The 19,745-nt window shown below is 39.1% G+C and overlaps 1 protein-coding gene across 1 annotated transcript in view; it reads right to left on the reverse strand.

Annotated features, from left to right (window-relative positions):
• Positions 1-19,745, reverse strand: part of LOC130181137 (collagen alpha-1(XIII) chain-like) — a 52,647-nt gene that overhangs the window by 10,665 nt on the left and 22,237 nt on the right. Inside the window, exons 17-34 of the mRNA XM_056394959.1 lie at positions 18,876-18,911; positions 18,734-18,787; positions 17,488-17,574; positions 17,340-17,366; positions 16,409-16,444; positions 16,238-16,294; positions 16,136-16,159; positions 16,006-16,059; positions 14,618-14,662; positions 14,295-14,402; positions 11,757-11,798; positions 11,592-11,642; positions 11,327-11,353; positions 11,101-11,187; positions 7,008-7,043; positions 5,287-5,340; positions 5,036-5,089; positions 4,810-4,845 (exon numbers count right to left, since the gene is read on the reverse strand). Of these exons, the coding sequence (XP_056250934.1) occupies positions 4,810-4,845; positions 5,036-5,089; positions 5,287-5,340; positions 7,008-7,043; positions 11,101-11,187; positions 11,327-11,353; positions 11,592-11,642; positions 11,757-11,798; positions 14,295-14,402; positions 14,618-14,662; positions 16,006-16,059; positions 16,136-16,159; positions 16,238-16,294; positions 16,409-16,444; positions 17,340-17,366; positions 17,488-17,574; positions 18,734-18,787; positions 18,876-18,911 (915 nt within the window). The remainder of the gene's footprint in view (positions 1-4,809; positions 4,846-5,035; positions 5,090-5,286; positions 5,341-7,007; positions 7,044-11,100; positions 11,188-11,326; positions 11,354-11,591; positions 11,643-11,756; positions 11,799-14,294; positions 14,403-14,617; positions 14,663-16,005; positions 16,060-16,135; positions 16,160-16,237; positions 16,295-16,408; positions 16,445-17,339; positions 17,367-17,487; positions 17,575-18,733; positions 18,788-18,875; positions 18,912-19,745) is intronic.

Consider the following 19,745-nt stretch of genomic DNA (forward strand, 5'->3'; position numbering starts at 1 on the left):
GTGACTGAGGGGCAAAGAATGGCTGAGCGAATCAACGTGCTGCTCACAGCTCTAAAGTGAAGTAACAGCACAAATCACAATGTTAGAAATATTTTGTTATATGATGAGAAGTGAGAATAAATCTTCAGTTCATTATGAAACTGTTATTATATTATAATATAAACACGCCCATGGGTGCACAGATAGGCACAAGTGTATTTGCTATTTAAACAACTTGGGCACTGGACGGGAAAATGACAAACGTGTCAGTATGAAACTGGCAAAGACAGTTGTGTTACGCTTTGTGCCAGGTGTAAGATTGGGCCCATTGACTGTTTACAGGTGTTGGCTACTGTATGTGAAGAAAGTAGTATGAAAAATTTTGTGGCTCCAGGGGGAGCTGTGCGAAGTCTGATAAATTGTATTGATTTTGCTTGAGTCACTGTCACTCACATTTCAGCTGCTACTATCATAACGTGTGACTGAACTGGTGGCAGCCAAGCTGCATTGTGGGTAATGAGGCACCAGGTTTTGACAAGGTAGATGAATGCATGGAAAAAAACAGACAGTAGCTCTGATTCTGTTATATCAGTCTTTTCTTTTGCTGTGTCGATTGTATAGCAGTACAATCTGTGGTGTTCATTTCAAGTTTGCAGTACTTGGTAAGACTTCATTTCTTACTGTAGTTTACAAGATGAGACTGAGCAACAGCCTGATCAACAACAGAATACCTGCCCATGAAGGTCAAAAGCTGGAAGGGGTCAGATAAAGAAATGACTACACTGGACTATATGATAAAACTTGCTGCAGTGTTCTCCCACTGCTGTCTTAGCATCACCTGCACAACTGAAACCTCATGTTTTAGACTGTTGTGGTGTGAGGCTACAGTATGAAATGGCTCAAATACTCAAAGTGAATTAATGTTCCTCACAATCAGAGATCAGATAATCACTATCACTGCAGTCTTGCTACTCATTGACAGAGCTGTTTTGCCACTAGGTAAATTATTAAGCTTCCATTTGCTATTTTTTTTTCAAATCATAACAAGGCTACAGAAATGGCAAATTAATTAGTGGAACCTATTGTAAAGGTAATGATTATATGTTGATAACCTGACAATCTGATTACTGTGTGGAATCTAGACTAACAAATAGATAGGCAGAGGCTCAACAAACTGATCCGGAAAGCGAGCTCTGTCCTGGGCTGCCCCCCTAGACTCCATTGAGGAAGTAGGTGACAGGAGGATGTTAGCTAAGCTGACATCCATCATGAACAATAACTCTCACCCTCTGCATGACACTGTAGGGTCTCTGAGTAGCTTCTTCAGCAGCAGACTTTTACATCCTCGCTGTAAGAAGGAGAGGTTCCGCAGGTCCTTCATTCTAGCAGCTGTCAGACTCCACAACTCCTGCTCTTCCTGACCATGTGCAAACTTGCACTTTTTCATGTACATATCGTGTGTATTGTGTATATTGTATATTGTATTTATTGGTGTATATTGGGTGTATATTGGTGTATATTTGGTGTATTTTTGATGTATATTTCCATAGATGTTTATTCCATAGATGTTTATTTTCTGCTGTGGTGAGTGAATTTCCCAGTTGTGGGATTAATAAAGTTAATCTAATCTAATCTAAATTAAAATGATCATCTCAGATTAGCTCAGAAACATGCTAAACTTTTGGTGTGCTAACAGCTGAGTATAGCATACAATTTGACAGTGATGTGAGCACTGCTTGCCAATTTGGGGTATGGGTCATGGGGTCAGGGGTTGGAGGGACTACATGAAAGCTTGCAAGGAAGAGGGATTGTTAAGTAGGAGCAGGAAGAGTAAAGAGGATGTGTAAGAGCAGAAAGATTAACCAAGGTCAAGGTTTGTGAGAGGGAGAGAGGGCAACCCGGCAATAAACAGAACCACGGGCCACAGAGCAAGGTGGAGGGAAGGAAAAGGGGATAGGAGGACCTGTGGAAACAAGAAAAAGACAGGACAAAGAGTAAAAGCACCAACACTATCCCATAGCTTTGTCTTCAACACCTTCAACTGGACAGGCACATTGAGGTTTGTTTACATCCTGTACATTGAAAATAATAATTTCTTTTGACCTGAGGCCAGTTGAATGTGCTGAAAGGGCTTATGAAATGTGAATACTAAAAAGATGGGAGTGGAAATATTAAGAGTCACAGGTTAATGGGAAGGAAACAGACATTCTCTTAGAGGAGGGGTATGTTGACATTTAGAAACAGATTGTCTGATATAATGCAGACTGGAAATGAAATACAGTTTTCATATTGAGTGCAATTTAAAGGAATAGTTCGATATTTAGGTATACATGCCTATTTGTTTCATTTCCAAGAGTAAGAAAGTAGATATCAGTCTCATTTTTGTGTGATAAGCACAGAGCTAGAGTCTTTAAAGTAGCTAAAGGCTAGAAGAAGGGGAAAACAGCTAGTGTGACAGTGCAGCATCTCTAGGGTAAAGCATGTCACCTCACTGTGCCCCAAGAACTTAGAAAGCTGCTCACACTCACTGCACCCAACCAGCAATAACTACAGCATGTAGCTCCCCCTACAAAGCACAAATTGTGATCTGTACATTGATGTGTGGATTTAAAAAAATGTGACATAATATATTAATTAGTGAGTTAAGGAATACAGCAATGAGGCATAAACTTTTGAGATTATTCTTTTAAGAGATCTGGCGTAGACCATGACATTTTACAATTCTGTCAGTTTCAAGCAGAACCTGTTCTTCCCTAAAAGACACTATAAAATGACAAATATTTGAAAAAAAAATGAGAGGAATATTGAAAATCAGTTCTAATTTGACTTGGAGTTGGAGAAAGTTGGAGATCAACAGGCCTGCAAAATCTGATCGTCCCTTAATAGATCCGCATGTTCAATAAATACTCTTGATCTGTGCCAGAACATCAGGTTTTCGATATCAGGGCAGCCTGAGGGATTATTTACAAATCAGGTGAGTTAATCCAAAAAATGTAGGTAATGAATGGGAAACAGTGGGGAGGATTTACCAGGTTTGAAGAAAGAATACTGCTCTGCAGAGTCTCATGCAAGAGACATCCATGACACATGACAACGTTATACAACACACATGTCACAAAGAAGCTCCAACCTTCTGAAGCTGTATTGTAATGTTCCCCCTGACTTATCCCAACATCTAAAAGCATTTTAAGCTCACTCTGCTTGTATGTAACAGACAGAGTGTATGAGCTCTGTGCACCTGTTGGCACATATTACTCTCTTGACAATGAGCCCTTAAAATAACAGTAAACTGCACCACTGACTTAAGACCAGGTTTTTCCTGGTCAATAGTGCAATCACTTTCTGCTGCCTCAAGATCAATGCACTTATCCCAACTTATCCCAACTTCTAAGAGCTTTGCCAACCTACCTGCAAAATGTTGGGGTCAAGTAGCATGCAAGCATGCAAATAAGGTTGAGTGTAAGGTTGAGTGTAGAAAACTGGTTGAAGTGAAAAATGCAATGTAGACATAAGAGCCTGAGTTCCAGTTAACTGGCACAACAAAATAAAGTCTTCAAAAAGTCAGTTTTGAAGCCATTACTCTCCCCTATGCTGTCCCAAAACAACAGGTTAAAAAAATCCATCTTAACATTAACAGACAGTAACAGCTGAGACACCTGAGACAACATCCAAACTCCAGGATAAGTAGTAAACATCACTGTGAGTCTTCAGTCTCATCTTAGAAAGGACATAGACTAAAGTCAGAAATTTGACAATTTTAGGATTTTTGCAAGGACTGCTATTTTGCAGGTCATTAACTTTCAGTCGGAACAACTCCACAGCCATCCTCTGAGCAGAGACTCTGTCCTGCTCCATAAGCTTCTCTAAGAGCCACTAATTTGGAAAGGTTGGAAAGAGCACCCTTGGCTGAGGAGACAGATGTTTTATTTCCTACAGGGCTCCGTCAATAACATCTAAACAAGCACCAACAGACTCAACCATACCATTTGCAAGACAGGCCACAGACTTTACCTTGGCCAAGATTTGCTCCATAGTTGCTAAGCCAGTTAGCTCTGTGGTACTAGCTTTATCACATTGGTCCTTGTTGGATGCGTGTTGAGCACCTTTCTTCTTCTTAGCGTGTGGACCAATAGGTGCAAAAATAGGACAGGCTTTGTTGTATTGCTGATTAGTGATCTCTACAGTAAAATATGACTGCTATTTCCAAGTCAGCTTGGAGGAAGTTAAGACTGCATCCAAAATGTAGAGCAGAGCACAATCTCAAATTAACATCTCTATAACTATAATACTATAACTGTTGACATGAGACTGATATCCACCTTCTCTCAAAAGGTCTAAGTGAATCTGCATTAGGATGTCACACAGAGGAAAAAAAACAGGAGGATTGCTTGAGGAAAACAGCTGTCTCAAGATCAAGATAATTTCTCACAATTACCACACTTTATATATTTTATTTTACATACATATATAATATATATCTATATATATATATATATAATTTTTTTTAAATACAAATGCACAACAAACAAATACATTTGACATCTTGATCTTAAATTATTCAGAATCATAAATCAAATTATAAAAGTGAACTATCTGACTCATCTGGTTATCTTTTAATATGTGATATTTATTGATATTCAGCTCTTTGTTTCACATGTCTTATTTGAGAGCATGTTTGAGGTAATTACAACTCTAAATAAACAATGCAAATACCACCCTGACCTGAAATATATCTCACAAACACACTAAAGTGTCTATGAAATCTAATGTGTATCCATTAGCTGTTCTGCTATGTTTCAAAATGGTTAAACATTACAGGTAATATCTTACCCTGTTCCCTTTGACTCCTTGTGGTCCTACTAAACCCTGCAAAAACAAATGACAAATAGCATTAGTGGCTTTGCATATTTCTTACACTTTGGGAAAATATCCTTGTTTGATAGTTTTTTTGTGAGTGCTCTGATACTCTCTCAGATGTTTAGCAGAATGTTTTATAAACATGTTGCTTTCCATGACGTTGTTGTAATGACTATTTAAAATGGAAATACAGGCTTACAGGGATGCCTTGAGGCCCAGTTGGTCCTGGTAATCCTGCATCTCCCTTTTCACCCTGCAGTGAGAAAGAGAGAGAAAATCCAAAGTGTATATTCTTCTAAAAGTGAATTCATGACAATGGGATGGACGAACGGATGTCCATCTTTGGCATTGTTCTGGATGGAAGGACAGACCATGGAACAACATAATGTCTCCAGCCATGGCTGTCACTGGCACAGAGGCATAAAAACACACACATACACAGACACTCACTCTGTCTCCCTTTGGTCCTGCTGGCCCTGGCACACCTGCTGGTCCTATTAGACCCTTTGAAACAAAAAATAGAAAGTAAATACCTCTCAGCAGATACACACAGAAAAGCACTAGGGAAATTGTTAAATCAGTAAATCAACAAGCTGTCCGGTGGACATGGATATAATAATATGTCATTTTCAGATCCATTTTCCCTCACTTGGAGGGAAAGGGTTACATCTTCATTTTTGGCCCTGACACATGTACATTAAAACACCAAGCTTGTTGAACTACTGTCCAAACTGTTAAAAAAGCAGGAAAAATGAATAAAATGTCAACAGCTGCATTTCTCTATCTGAGTAGCAGTCAGGATTGGAGAAAAAGATGTTGCATCTCAGGCATATCCAGTGCGTACAGTGTTGTATGCATACAGCTGTGTGAATGTATTATGCATGCAGTACGAGCATCCCTGCATGCTCCTTATAGATTCTGAGCAATAGCAGCTTTACAGCCAGCTGATGGAAGTGGGTCAGGATGCAGGGAACTGTGGAGGCAGGATTGAGGACTGAGGATTTACATTATTATGGTGTCTGTATTAGACAAGATGGAAGTTCAAAGCAATACTAGACAACATTCCACTTTAATTGTCCCAGGTAGCACTGAGAGATAATACATAGATTTGAGGACAATTTGAAAGACTATTAGTGATGTAATGTAATGCATACAACTAAAACTCAAGAGAGGCCATGGTTGCTCATGATTTGTTTGGGCCAATGTTTGGGCCAAGGTTATGATGTTTTCACATAATCACAATTTGCGGTGCTAGAATATTATTACTCCTTTTTGTGACTGAAGGATAAGTGGACATTTTTGTTCTTGTTGTAGGCCTTTTCTTGTTTATGAATTTCCACTCACATTGATTGCCCTGAGAGCTGCTTTAAAGATCGGTAAGGTGACAGTTTACATTTTTTTGCCTGAAACAGGCATTGTGGTTAAACATCTATCCTTGAAATAAAATATTACATATGACTTAGGTGGGAAGGATGCTTAACTGTGATTGAAAAAATGAAAATATGGATATAACTATGATCACTGAGTGAGTGGTAATGTAAAATATATATTATTAAGAATTTATCAATAAAGCTGTGTGAGCCTATTAATCGTAGGATGTGTGGTTTGACCAGTATTGAGCTTTTTAGACCTGTACTCATCATGGAGCGTTAAATCATTTTATAACCATTTTTTACAACTTTTTTTTTTTTTTTTACCTACAACACAAGCAAGGATCCCATAAATCTATTTTTGGAGAATTGTGACTAAGATATGTTGTGAGTGGCACGTTTTACAACGAAAATTTAATTCTTTTAGTGATCTTTGCTGGCCCACCTTTATAAACGACTGTTTCTACATGACCTCAAACATATCCTTGGCATTTGCATTTTCTATACAAGTGATCCTTGCTTTTCATTTTTTATAAATATACACATTTACAAATATATACAGTTGCATTGTCGCCATGAAACTAGATTCTTCATGCCAGTGCATCCTCAGAACCCAACCCTGAACAGTTCTGTCCTAACAGAGCTACTTTATGAAGGAGAAAAGACAGGACAAGCATGGGAAGCAGGAAAGGAAGTGAACATGACAAGCAGACTTGGCAGACATCAAGCAAGCTGTAGCAGGGGGGTGGAGGAGGAAGATGAGAAGGGTGAGGGGACCGGAACAGGACTTGCGCCACTCACCACTGGGCCTGGTCTGCCATCTAACCCATGAGCCCCCTGTATAGTGTTGTACACAGTTAGAGCAGAGATGATGGGGGAGAGGGTGGGAGGAGGTTGGGTAATGGGTTTGGTATGGGGAGGTGGGAGGTGGAGGGGTGGGGGGGGGTGAGGGGGTGAGTGAAGCTGTGACTCAAGTGACTTCAAAAACTCATTCAGATGATGACAAATGAAGGGTGATGGAAGTAGTGGAGGTAAAGTGAGTGACAGTAATAGTGAGTAACTTCTTTTTCTGGTCAAGTCTATGACTATGTTGTTGCTCATGGTAATACAATGTACTTGGTTTTCACATTCATTGTCATGATATAACATCATGTTTGTAGATGTACAGTAGGCACTAATCCTAGATGAGAGGAGAAACATCTTCAAGCATCTACAACCAAGTCCAGTTGCCCTCGATTCAACTTGTCTTGAATACCCATGGCCTGGATAACTCACATTATTCACTAACACTGCCTTCTTGTTAGCTGCTCTCTGTCTGGTTCTGTTTCATCCTTCCTGACTGCTAGAGACGTTGCTTTAAGCACTGAATGTTCTGTTCCGCATATGCGCAGGCCGAGTATTTAATATCAACAATGTCACCTGTGACCCCAGAGGACCCGAGAGAGGGTATATCTTCCGGTGTCATCAGGGAATCAGTTCCTTTTCATCTTCTCGCTTCGCAGGTTCACTACTTCACTAATTTTATCAATCTTAAAATACACTTGTTGCAGGTAGCCTTGCAACCATGTCGGTCAGAGCTGTGGAATACTCGCCCCCCCCCCCGAGAGGCTCCAACGAGCTGTCCCTCTGTCGTGAGGGAACGTGGCTGTCTGTCGTTTGTGTTCAGCAGGGTATAGACGTTGGTCCTCCTGCTGTTGGTATCAGCCTGTAAAGCTTGCTTTCGATTGTGTACCGCCATTTGATAAGTATTTGCTGGTGTTGAGCTGTGTTTATTGGAATGCTATGGAGGAGAGCAGTGCTCCTGCCACTGCTCCTTGTGTATGATAATATTTAGTTTGTTTTTGTGGAGGTTTAGCAGCGCTTTCGCGCCAGCTGATTTAAGTGTAATGTAAGATGTAAGCTATAAGCTGTGGTAATTTGTGTTTGTTGGTGAGGGCTGTGTCTTTGCTCCCCAACCCCAACTCACTCTGGTTTTGAGCCTACTGTTAGTAATAGTGCTTTCACTGGAGTTGACCTGTTCAGCCATTTCAGCCATTCAGCGATTTTCACCTCAAGAAGATCCAGCGCTTTAAGCACCACCTCTGGCGGTCGTTCAGGATTCATAGAACTGTAGTTACCTTCGTAACTTTCGCTCTATGCTGTATTCTACTGTCAACAAATCCTATGGTAAGATCAAATCCAACAACGTCTCTCAGTACTTCCCTACCCTGTCTGTGGCTCTGAGCCCTAAGCCTATTGCTACCTACTGTAGATGTCACTTTTTGAAAACAGCTCACAAATATATACACTGTTGCCCATAAAGTTGGAATAATTTTGTTTTCAGACACAATCCTCTGTTTATTCGTATTTAAATGCATCAGTAATCACTTTCGACCAGGTGCAATGATTACATTATGTGTCCCAATTACCCAGGTGAAATGAAATAAATCACATTGTCACAATCATTTCATGGAAAGAGGTAAAAAATATTTTATTCCAACTTTATGAGCAACAGTGTAGTTTCATTTCTCCAAAAAAGATCCACAATCTCCTACAACAGCTGGCCGATGGAGGACTGCATTTATTGAGAACTATTTTCAGTAAATTTCAGTTTGGTGTAGCAGAACGGATGAATTGATTTGAATGATTTGCCAACATACTGTTAAATGCCCTGTTAAAGCTGCACCAAGGGGAGAAACGCTGCCTAAGGCCAAACTCTGGGAACAAATAACAAATATGAAGCAATTTTATATAATAATTTGACAGAGGGAAACAATGAAACATAATGTGAGATAACAATATTATAAAGAGGAAGAATATGTTGATGTGCTGTAGGTACTTAAACTATCAAAAGTAAAAGTAGGCAATTCATAATTCAGACCCCTGTGCCCCCTGTGACTGACATACTATTATAGGCTTTACTACACTATTGAATTATTATTACTGATACATACATGTATAAGCAGTATTTCACTGTTGTAATTGGTCAAGCTGGAGTTAGTTTGAACTATCTAATATAGTGCTGGACAGTGTCATCTATCACATTTTATCAGCTCATCATTTGTTTTGCATGTTAAACTTTAATCTGTGAAAGAAATAGCAACTAAAGCTGTCAAAAAATATAGTGGAATAAAAAATCTAATATTTGCCTCTGGATTGCTGTAGAGGTATAAAGTTGGCCAAATTGGAAACTCTCGATTAAAATTGCCTTTGATTTATACTTAGGTAAATGTACATTCTTTGATTCCACATTACACTACATTACTTTCAAATTAAACAAGTTATCTAGTGAACAGGGGCCAGGGAAAGTGGGGTGTCGGGTGGTTACATCCAATGAAGCTACAGAACCCACCTACCCAGGCATTAAACCACTGCTCAGGATGACCTGTGTTATATACCAACATCCATATGTATATGTGTTATATCTGTAAAAAATAAAAAGCCTAGCTTAAGGTCCACAGTTTTATGTTCTCCAGAGCTTTTATCCAATCTCATGGCCCTTATTATTTAGTAAACTAAGCAAACTTCATCCATTGATGATGACAGTTAGATGAGGAGAAAATGACTGATTGCATCAGAAAGAGATTATGTGTTTCAAACTGATGAATATGTTTCTTATTTTGCTGTGACACTGAATAAAGAAGCATTCTGCAAATACAGAAAAACTGCAAGACATAACATAACATATTTACAACTTTCCAGGTCACACACTAAAAGTCTGATGAACCAAATTGTACCAAAATGTTAATGTTAAGAGTATGACATGAATCTGTAACTGTATCTGCTAGCTCATTTTCCATCACTATCGATTCCACAATTTTTATTCTCCCCCGAGCAATTCCTCTTAATTTGCTTCTACTTTATTCATTTGCAGAATTTGCAGAAGTGGTGGCAATGTGCTGTCAAAGTGGTGATTTTCTTTTTCATTTTTCTCTATTTGCATGACTTTTGTAAAACTGCAATGCACTGAATTCTCCTGGCCACTGTGTATAACACTGAGCTAAGTAAATATTCTTTACGCCCTGTTCAGCGGGTTAGAGTATACTAGCTCAATTTTGGAGCCAATGAAGCTGACATTGAGTGAGGGCAGGGTTCACCCTAGACAGGTTGCCAGTCTATCACAGGGCTGACATACAAAGACTAAATTGCCAATAGGTGTGAATGTGCACATTCGTGTCGTGGGAGAAAGCCAGTAACCCGGAGAGTAACCACGCAGGCACAGGGAGAAGTCTACACAGAAATGGCCCCACGCCCAGGGTTCGAACCCAGAACCTTTTCACAGTGTTGACAGTGCTACCCACTGCACAACCGTGCCGCCCGAACATGTAACACATATCGCTGTACCGCATGTCAATACCATGGTCCTTTACACATAATTCAATAATTGTGAATATATGGTGTATGGTTATGTGATAACTTTTCATCAGCATTGTCTGTAGATGATGTAGACCAAATTTCATAAGAATTAGATGCCTCAGATTAATTCATTTTGGGTTTATGTTCCTTTTTTTTGAAAATAATCACCATTAGCGCAAAAATGCAGATGATTTCAGAGATCAAAATGGTGAAAGAATTTTTAACTATCATCCAAACTGTTTTGAGAAAATAGCACAAACTTGTACTTTATTGTTATAGCGCCACCTATCAGACAATTGGTGTCATTTTTTTGTGCATAAGTAGTGGGTGCAATTTGCAACCAATCTATTAATTTTCATGAGTTTTTGTCCAGTAGTTTTCTGCACAAACACTTTGAGCGGTGAAAAATAAGACAGAATAATAATTTGATAATAATAATAATTAGAGAACAAAAACAATAGGGTTCCTAGCAGCAAATGCTCTCAAAAAACTTAACAATAGGCTAGAACACAAATGTACCCCAAAGAAATACAAAGATTTCTGATAATTGTGAACTTACAGGGAGTCCAAGATGGCCTCTGTCTCCCTTTTCGCCCTTCTGACCTGTTGCTCCCTTTTCTCCTCTGATGCCTATGCCTGGCTCTCCCTGAGAGACAGGGTGAGATAGAATCCCAACGTTACACTTTAATGCATTGAATTGCTTTGATGCAGACAACATATAACTGGATGAAGATTTAATAAAACAAGGGGCTGGTAGATCCTGTTTTATAGAAATAATGTCTCACCTTAGGCCCTGAAGGTCCTTGAGATCCCTGGATGAAACAGAAACAGTGAAATTACTGAGACAATCTATACTCTTTTCCAGTTGTTGCCACTGCATACCACTGGTGAAGCTGAGTAATGTCAGGAAATAAAAAATACAAATACAAATTTGGCATCTGAATGCCACCTCGATAATGAAACTAGTGTTATTTGAACTGAGGCCTAATCAGTTAAATTAACTGAAAATAGCTTTTGGAGTGTGGAGGCCTTTAAGCATATTTGACTCACTGCTGGGCCAACTGGTCCTGGAGGTCCTGGGGGCCCTGAAGGACCATAGATCTAAATACGGACGCACACAGACACAAGCAACAGGTTTCAAATCAGAAAATATGGCTCAAACATGCTTTTCTGCAATGCGCTAATCAGACCTGTGGGTAAATGACTAACACTTACTATTTCTGACCTAGCTCCTTCTCCAGATTCGCCTTTAGGACCCTGTCATAACAAGACACAGCAGGACACAAAGTTCTTCAGACAAACTATTAATGAATAAAAATTAAGCAATACAACAGTTTTTCACACAGAACTTAAAGTGAATACAAGATGTGTTCTACTATTCCTCCTTCGTCAGGGTTAGGGCCTGAAGGGGCAACAATGTGTACCATTGCGCCAGGTAATCCAATAGGGTTACAGGGGGGCTAGGGGGCTAGGGTGCTCTAAACCCTAGAACAAATGAGGTGAGCACTTCAATTCAGGGACTAATGATTAAAATCAAAGCATAAAATAGAAATTTGAATGTTTTGTTTAAATCCTGTCTTAGTGCTCATCATCATACCAATCAGTACCTGGGCAGTATACCTGTTGTTTTATATTTGAAACGAATAATTGTTCTGTTTTTTTTTTTTTTTTTTTGCTTCTGTGTCAGCCACTATTAGACACCAACTAAACACTCCAATGTATTATATTTTAATGGTGTTGAAGCAGAGCATTTTAATTTTACCTAAATCATATGATTTGAAAAATGTTCTTCAAAAATCAATTGTTTGCTCAGTTTTCATACTCTGTTCTGAACTGTTTCCATAGGCCCATCCCATATGGTCCCATTAAATACTTGCATAGCACCTATTTTGCCTATTTTGTGTTTTGTGGATAGCTAACATCTGTATTAATTAGCTGCTAGTTCTGGGGCAAATTCTGGGGCTGGTTCTTGTGTTGTGGGACATTACATGTTTTCTGGTTTCCACATGTAGAGAACAGCATCCAGGCACCAAACTTTACCCAGCCCCTTCCTTTCACAGCAATTAATCATTGAATTAGTTGCAAAGCAATTTGAGTAGTTCTTCCATCATTGACATTCCTACAAAAGAGCAAGTAATAAGTGTCTATAAAACTTGCTAATATATTGATAAAGCCTGATTTAGGGATTGTGCAATCCAAGTCCATGATGAGACATGGACATTTCTGACATTAAAAAACTGAGCATCCAGCTGAATAGTCATGAGCATTAAAATGATGTAACTGCTGTGTGAAGGCATACAGTATGTTATAATCCACTGTGTTTGCTGAAAACAATCACACTATCGAGATCCCTAGTCTTTATTACTTTATCTTGTATATGTTTGTTGACATGAATGTACTATATGCCTATATGCTTGCAGCTGGAGACATGGTTTGAAAGAAAAATTGTTAAGCATGTTTCAGTACTTTGAGTTGACAGCTGATTTTATATGAGTTTTTTTTAATTATTGTATTTTGAATGGTTTTCTATGGGGAATGGGTGAAACATGTTGAAACACGATTAATCTTCACAAATATCTCAAAAACTATAAAGGCTACAAGCCTGAAGCTTCCCCATTTTTCAGTGCTTCACTTACATGAAAATGATAGTGATAGCATCACCATGTGGTGAGAAATGACCTGACAAGCTGTAGAAGCTGTAGCTGACAAGCTGTAGAAGTGGAATCCATAGGGATTCAGTGGATGATGCTGAAGTGATCAATCTCAGCTATACCCATTTGCATGTTTTGCATTTTGAAGATAGCGATTCATAATAAAAGATAAAAGTCTCAATCGGGTAAGAGGAGCATAGGCTGTGTGGCAGAAAGCTTGTGCAGTTTTCATCGCCACACACACACACACACAAACACACACTGACAGTCACACACACCGTCTCAACCTTGTGGATTCACCTGCAACATAAGATTCTCAACCAGGTAAGAAGAGCTGACTGGAGGCTCTGTGGTAGAACGATTAAGTAGTTTCTATTGCGACACACACACACACACACACACACACACACACACACACACACACACACACAGTAATATCACCAGCAATTCTTCAGGTACTCCTGGCTGAATGCTACCATCACATCTGGTGTCGGGCTACCTTGCAGTGCTCCCTCACATCCATTTGCACAAATGCTTCTTTTTATGAAGCACATGGAGCAGGTATAATACAAAGGCATTCACTTATTGATTGCTTTGCATTTTTTCATTTAAAATACAAAAACAAGAAAAAGAAATTGATCAAACATATACATATATACTGTATATATATATATATGTGTGTGTGTATATATATATATATATATATATATATATATATATATACATATAAAGTTGTATGGAAATGCTGTAGTCAGGGACTCAATGTTGCCTGTCCTGTGTCAAAAAAGTAAATAAAATTAAATAAATAACTAAGCAATAGCAAACTAAGTGTCTCCCTTTCCTAACTGTCAAACATACACATATATAAAACTAACAGCTCTAAATGTAACGCCAGGCTACAAATAGCATCACCACATGTGGGGGCATATAAACTCAGTTTCGTTCCTGGGGTCTCTTCTAAGCTTGTGAGTCTTTAATTAGATAATAAGAGGACAGATGCAAAAAAACAAGGCCTTTCCCATAGGTAATTACAGATGTGGGCATCTGGCTTTAGTCAGGAAACCCTAGGCAATGATGTCATGTGGTTAATGTAGTCACTTACAGGTGATCCAGCTGGACCCATGTCCCCCTTGGGTCCTGGGAAGCCTTCGACACCGTCCTCCCCTCTGGGACCTGCAGGGCCAGGCTCTCCAGGCTTTCCTCTGGGCCCCTAAAACACAAGGTCAAAGTTACCTTGTTTAATTTAACCTGAATAAGAGGAAGATATGTTGAGACAGATTCTTTTACATAAAAGAGATTCATCATCACCCACACACATTTTGTCACCACAATGAATAGATTCTATCACAATATACAGTACATTCATGTAACAATGCAACTGCCTGGAAAATTATATGGATTACTGATGTAGTATTGTAGTATTACCTTCTCACCGTCCAGTCCTGGTGGACCTGGTAGTCCAACTTCACCCTGAAGACACACCAAGGCTGGATTACCAACTAGGCAAAGGAGGCAACTGCCCCATGACAGACCCACAGGGGCCCCTGATAAGCTGTATGTTAGTTGGCTTCTGGTAACTTGATCAAGTGCAGATTTGTTAACTGTACCGTGTTGCTTCAGGTACTGGTGAGACATGACTTACAAGGAAGTCCACTTTAAGAAACAAATTCATGAACATTATAGTTTAGTTTTATATTACTATCATTAGTTTAAACTGATCAGCCATAACATTATGACCAACCGTCTAATATTGTGTAGGTCCCCCTTTTGCTGCCAAAACATCTCTGACTCGCGAGGCATAGACTTCACAAGACCTCTGAAGGTGTGCTGTGGTATCTTGCACCAAGATCTGAGCAGCAGATACATAAGTCCTGTAAGCTGTGAGGTGGGGCCTCCATGAATTGGTCTTGTTGGTCCAGCATATCCCACAGATGCTCGATTGGATTGATATCTGGGGAATTTAAAGGCCAGGTCAACATCTTGAATCGTTGTTGTGTTACTCAAACCATTCCTGAAACATTGTTGCAGTGTGCAACTGCAACTGCCATTAGGGAATACCGTTTCCATGAAGGAGTGGACTTGGTCTGCAACAATGTTTAGGTGGTACGTGTCAAAGTAACATCCACATGAATGGCAGGACCCAGTGTTTCCCAGCAGAACATGGCAAAAAGCATCACACTGCCTCCACCAGCTTGCCTTCTTCCCATAGTGCATCCTGGTGCCATCTCTTCCTAGATAAGCAACGCACACGCAGCCAACACATCAACTTCAAGGACTAAATGTTCACTTGCTGTCTAATATATCCCATCCACTGAAAGGTACCATTGTAACAAGATAATCAATGTTAATCACTTCACCTGTCATTGGTCATAATGTTAAGGCTGATCGATGTATATTACTGATAAAGTACTGACTGAAAGTAATCACAGCAGCAATTTATTTTATCGTTTGTTGCAGCAACTGTGAGGTAAACGGTAGACAAATTCAAATTATTAAGTAATCAGGAATGTATGCTTGCATGTATTGTTGTTGCTGTTGTATATTTTGCTGTAGCCCCGTTTTGGCAATCACAATGATGATATAATAAATGATACAATGATAATGAATGAGAGGACTTTGTACAATATGGACCAAGGCAGGCAATATTATTGCCTAATTCTTTGGCCATGTCTTGTATTTTCATGTAGTCAAATAACCTCAACCAAATGATGTGAAAAGCCTCATACAGTACACACCAAACAATCTACATGTTTATTTTCTGAATGTGGAAATTGTGGCTCATCTTTGAAATACTGTCATTCTAAAATGACTACCTTCGCACCAGTGAGGCCAGGGGACCCTGGAGGTCCAGGTAATCCAGGGGGACCCTGTAGGGGGAAGAGATCACGTGATTAAATAGAATTTTGAGTACTGTGTTTGTGATAAACCCTAGAAAGTACTTACCATCAGGGGTATGTTGTGAATATCCTGTGGAGGAATATACTTAATGTCATTCTTTAGTTTCTCTACATCTGAGAAAAGTGCAACTAAATTAGAGTAACATACATTTTCATTATTGTGGATTTCAGCCTTTCCCGGCTCCCCAGTTGGGCCCTGAGGACCCTATATGATGAAAATGAAAATCATTAACATAATGAAATAAGACATTTTGTGTATATGTGTATATTTTGTCAATATTTCCAATAAGTTGTCATGAGTCTGGCAGCCATGACTTACTCTTGTTCCAGCTGGGCCTTCGGGACCTACTTCCCCCTAGAGGTTAAATTGAGGTATAACATTTAGATTCTCCATAAATATTCTGTCTATTTATTTGTGAGGGTTGCGCAATTAACTTGGTGGAGGAATGTGGCATGAACCAGAACCTGTTTTATTTTGCGGCAGATCTGGATCATGTACTATGAATTTGAATTATTCTCTCTGCAGTCTCTGTTGTTTGACATTGGCCTTGGTGTTCTCTGTGTGCCTTAGTTGGTCTGTTTGTGTAATTGTCAGCAGTATTACACAGAAAGTACTGAACTGATTTGTACCACACTTGGTGGAGGGATGGGCATTGGCTAGGGAAGAACTCATATATCCTGGTGCAGATCCGGTTAAACGGGCAGATCATCATGTTTACTTAGTTTAGAGATAGGGTTTTTTGTTTAACATTTTCAGTTTCTCAGGAAATGATTAATCTAGATGTAAACCGATCAGATCAATATATATTGAAATGACATCTATGAGTTCGTACATTTTAGTGCACATCCAGAAAATAATGCAGATGTGGTGGAAGATACTGCATCCACATTACATGTATAGTACTTATTTTTGATATTAACAGTGCATATGGCACAAGCAGCATCTAGGAAAGTTTACATAAGTGTTTCACTCAACACACAACTAATAAAATTACACAAAATCAGTAGCAGGGGAAACATAGCAATGAGACAATTCATACAGCTGTATGAATCATGTAATGCTGGCATCATTATTTAACAAAATAACTGGTAAAACCATACAGCGGAAGGATTTAATACAACAAATAAAAAAAGCTACACTTGAGAACAACAGACAGGACATTGAGTGCCATTCTAGTGTGAGTATTTGAAAAGTAGTCTGAATATTACAATGTTGTGTTTCAATCCCTTCCTAATGCTATGTATCCTACCTTGTCTCCGTGGTCACCTTTTTCACCCTGTAAAAAGAATGTCAAACAGTGACTTACATGAGCAGTGGTTTTTGTTGAAGTGTTAATTAATAATCTATGATGGTGTACAAGCAGGTATCTGTCCAATAACTAAACTATTAATCTTTACCTTGGGCCCCATTAGGCCTGGCAGTCCCAATGAACCTGGTTCTCCTTTTATTCCTTGGGCAGCAATGCTTGGCTCTCCCTTCTCACCCTGTCATACAAACAGAAGAAGAATTAATTGAATGGAGTACAATTTATTATTAATATTGACCAATTAACCAGACAAGCACAATAACCAATAGGATTTCATAGTGTATATATATATATATATATATATATATATATATATATATATACTATATCAGACATTTATGAGACACTGCAGACAAAATAAATCATAACAATTATTTATAATTCCTGTCTCTGTTCAAAGATGATCTCTGGTGTCAGATGTGAATATCCTCCTTGATTCTTTTCCTGCTGCCCACTGACTCCTTCTCCTGACCTTTGACCTGGTATATCTGGCTGTTTTTACTGTTGATACAGTCTCTTGTCAGTAGAGTCGTCACGTAGCGTCATGATCTTATATATCAGTGTTATACACCACTTCAGTCTTTCTCGCAGACAGGGACCTATTTTAAGGGTGTACCAGCAGAGCTCTTAAGGTGTTGAATGGTTTGTGGTAAGTTCTGACTTGTAGGGGAGATGTTTCTCATGGTCTCTGTTGAGTTAATAGTTTTTGCCCTGGTCTGAAGTCATAGTGGGATTATTAGTACCTGCACCAGCACCTCCCATTATCTACCCTTTTCTTCTGATAAGAAGCTTTTCTCTGTGAGGAAGAGGTCTCACTGAGGACAAGTGAAAATATCTTGTCACCTCCACGACAACTGAGCAAAGTGAATCTGAGATGTAGTTCAAAAGCTAGTAAGTGGACTTCAATAAAGATTGTTTTATCAGTACAGCATTTCAGTACAATCTGTGAGATCACAGCACATTCAAGATTGGTTTCCAACAATCAATTCTTCTCTGAATGGAATGAATGACTGCATGTGTGATTGTTATTAGAAATGAATGACAATGGATATGATAAGGTTTGTACAGTAAAACAAAAGAGTTAGCAAGCCAAATTCTGAATTAAATTAGTCAATAAATGTCTAATTATACCATCTACTATAAAGACCAAAGCACCTCAACAAACACCAAGTGAGACACAGCTCACAGCACAGTTATGTTAAACAAAACAAAGCTTTAACTGGAGTTTTGACAATCACAAACACAAAACAGTGATGTGAGGAATCTCTCCAGTTAGTAGAGGAATAAGGATGACTGACATTAACAGACAGTGAATGCTCATTCCATTCCAGGCCTACCCTGTAGCCCCTCTTGCCAGGGATGCCAGGGGTACCAGAGATGCCAGCCTGGCCCTTTCCAATGGAAGAAAGACAGTCATGACCCACTGATCTGATTGGGTATATAGAAACTGCCACACACACTGCTCAGAATTAATGTTACCTTTAACCCAGGAGTGCCTGGGAAACCTGGTTCTCCCTACAATGGCCAAGATGCCATAGCAGATAAGGAAAAAAAGGAAAACAGTTATGAATTATTTTTTTTCAAGATGTTAAAAATTACAAGCAGACACATCAACAGAGCAATCATTCATGCAATTACATGGATGGTCTACTGAACAAGTGAACCTGGAACAGGATAAGACCTTGCACCTAAGCCCCCGCATGAAGTGACAATATTTCTTATGGGAAAGTTGTTGGAAAGTCAATCAAATGACACAAAACAACTACATAACATGTCTCAGTAAGATTTTTGGTCAGAGCAGCTTCAGTTCTCCTTGGCATTGATTCTCCAAGTGTCTGAACTCTACTGGGGGATCAACACAATTCTTCCATAAGATATTCCCTCATGTGGTGTCTTGATGATGGTTGTGGAGAGTGCTGTCAAAAGGGGCCCATATTCTCATAATCTGTCCATAGTATAAAGTGAAATATAAAACATGATTAGCATCTGTCAAGAGCCACCCACAGCATGATGGACCCTCAGAAATTGGTTGTTAAAAATAGAAAGGAAAACACACCCATGTAAGTCATCTGTGTTCTTGCTCCCCTTTTCAGATTAATGAGTAGTTGGCTTAAAGTTGATGTACAGTCACAGCTGTAACCACACAAGTACAGACATAGCTGGTTGGAAGAGAGAGTTCCTACATTCCTGTGCCCCAGTGGAATATGTGTCAACTTTGTGTCCTGATGCTTTCATATAATTTGTCATAGTTGTAGACAGAATACAGTAACAAGTTATGAGTGCAAGTGTTATCTAAGATGTAAAAAGTTTTGTATAGCAATATGCAACAGGAATAGAGATGATACAAAA

Source organism: Seriola aureovittata, chromosome 14, assembly GCF_021018895.1.
Source record: "Seriola aureovittata isolate HTS-2021-v1 ecotype China chromosome 14, ASM2101889v1, whole genome shotgun sequence".
Lineage (NCBI taxonomy): Eukaryota > Metazoa > Chordata > Actinopteri > Carangiformes > Carangidae > Seriola > Seriola aureovittata.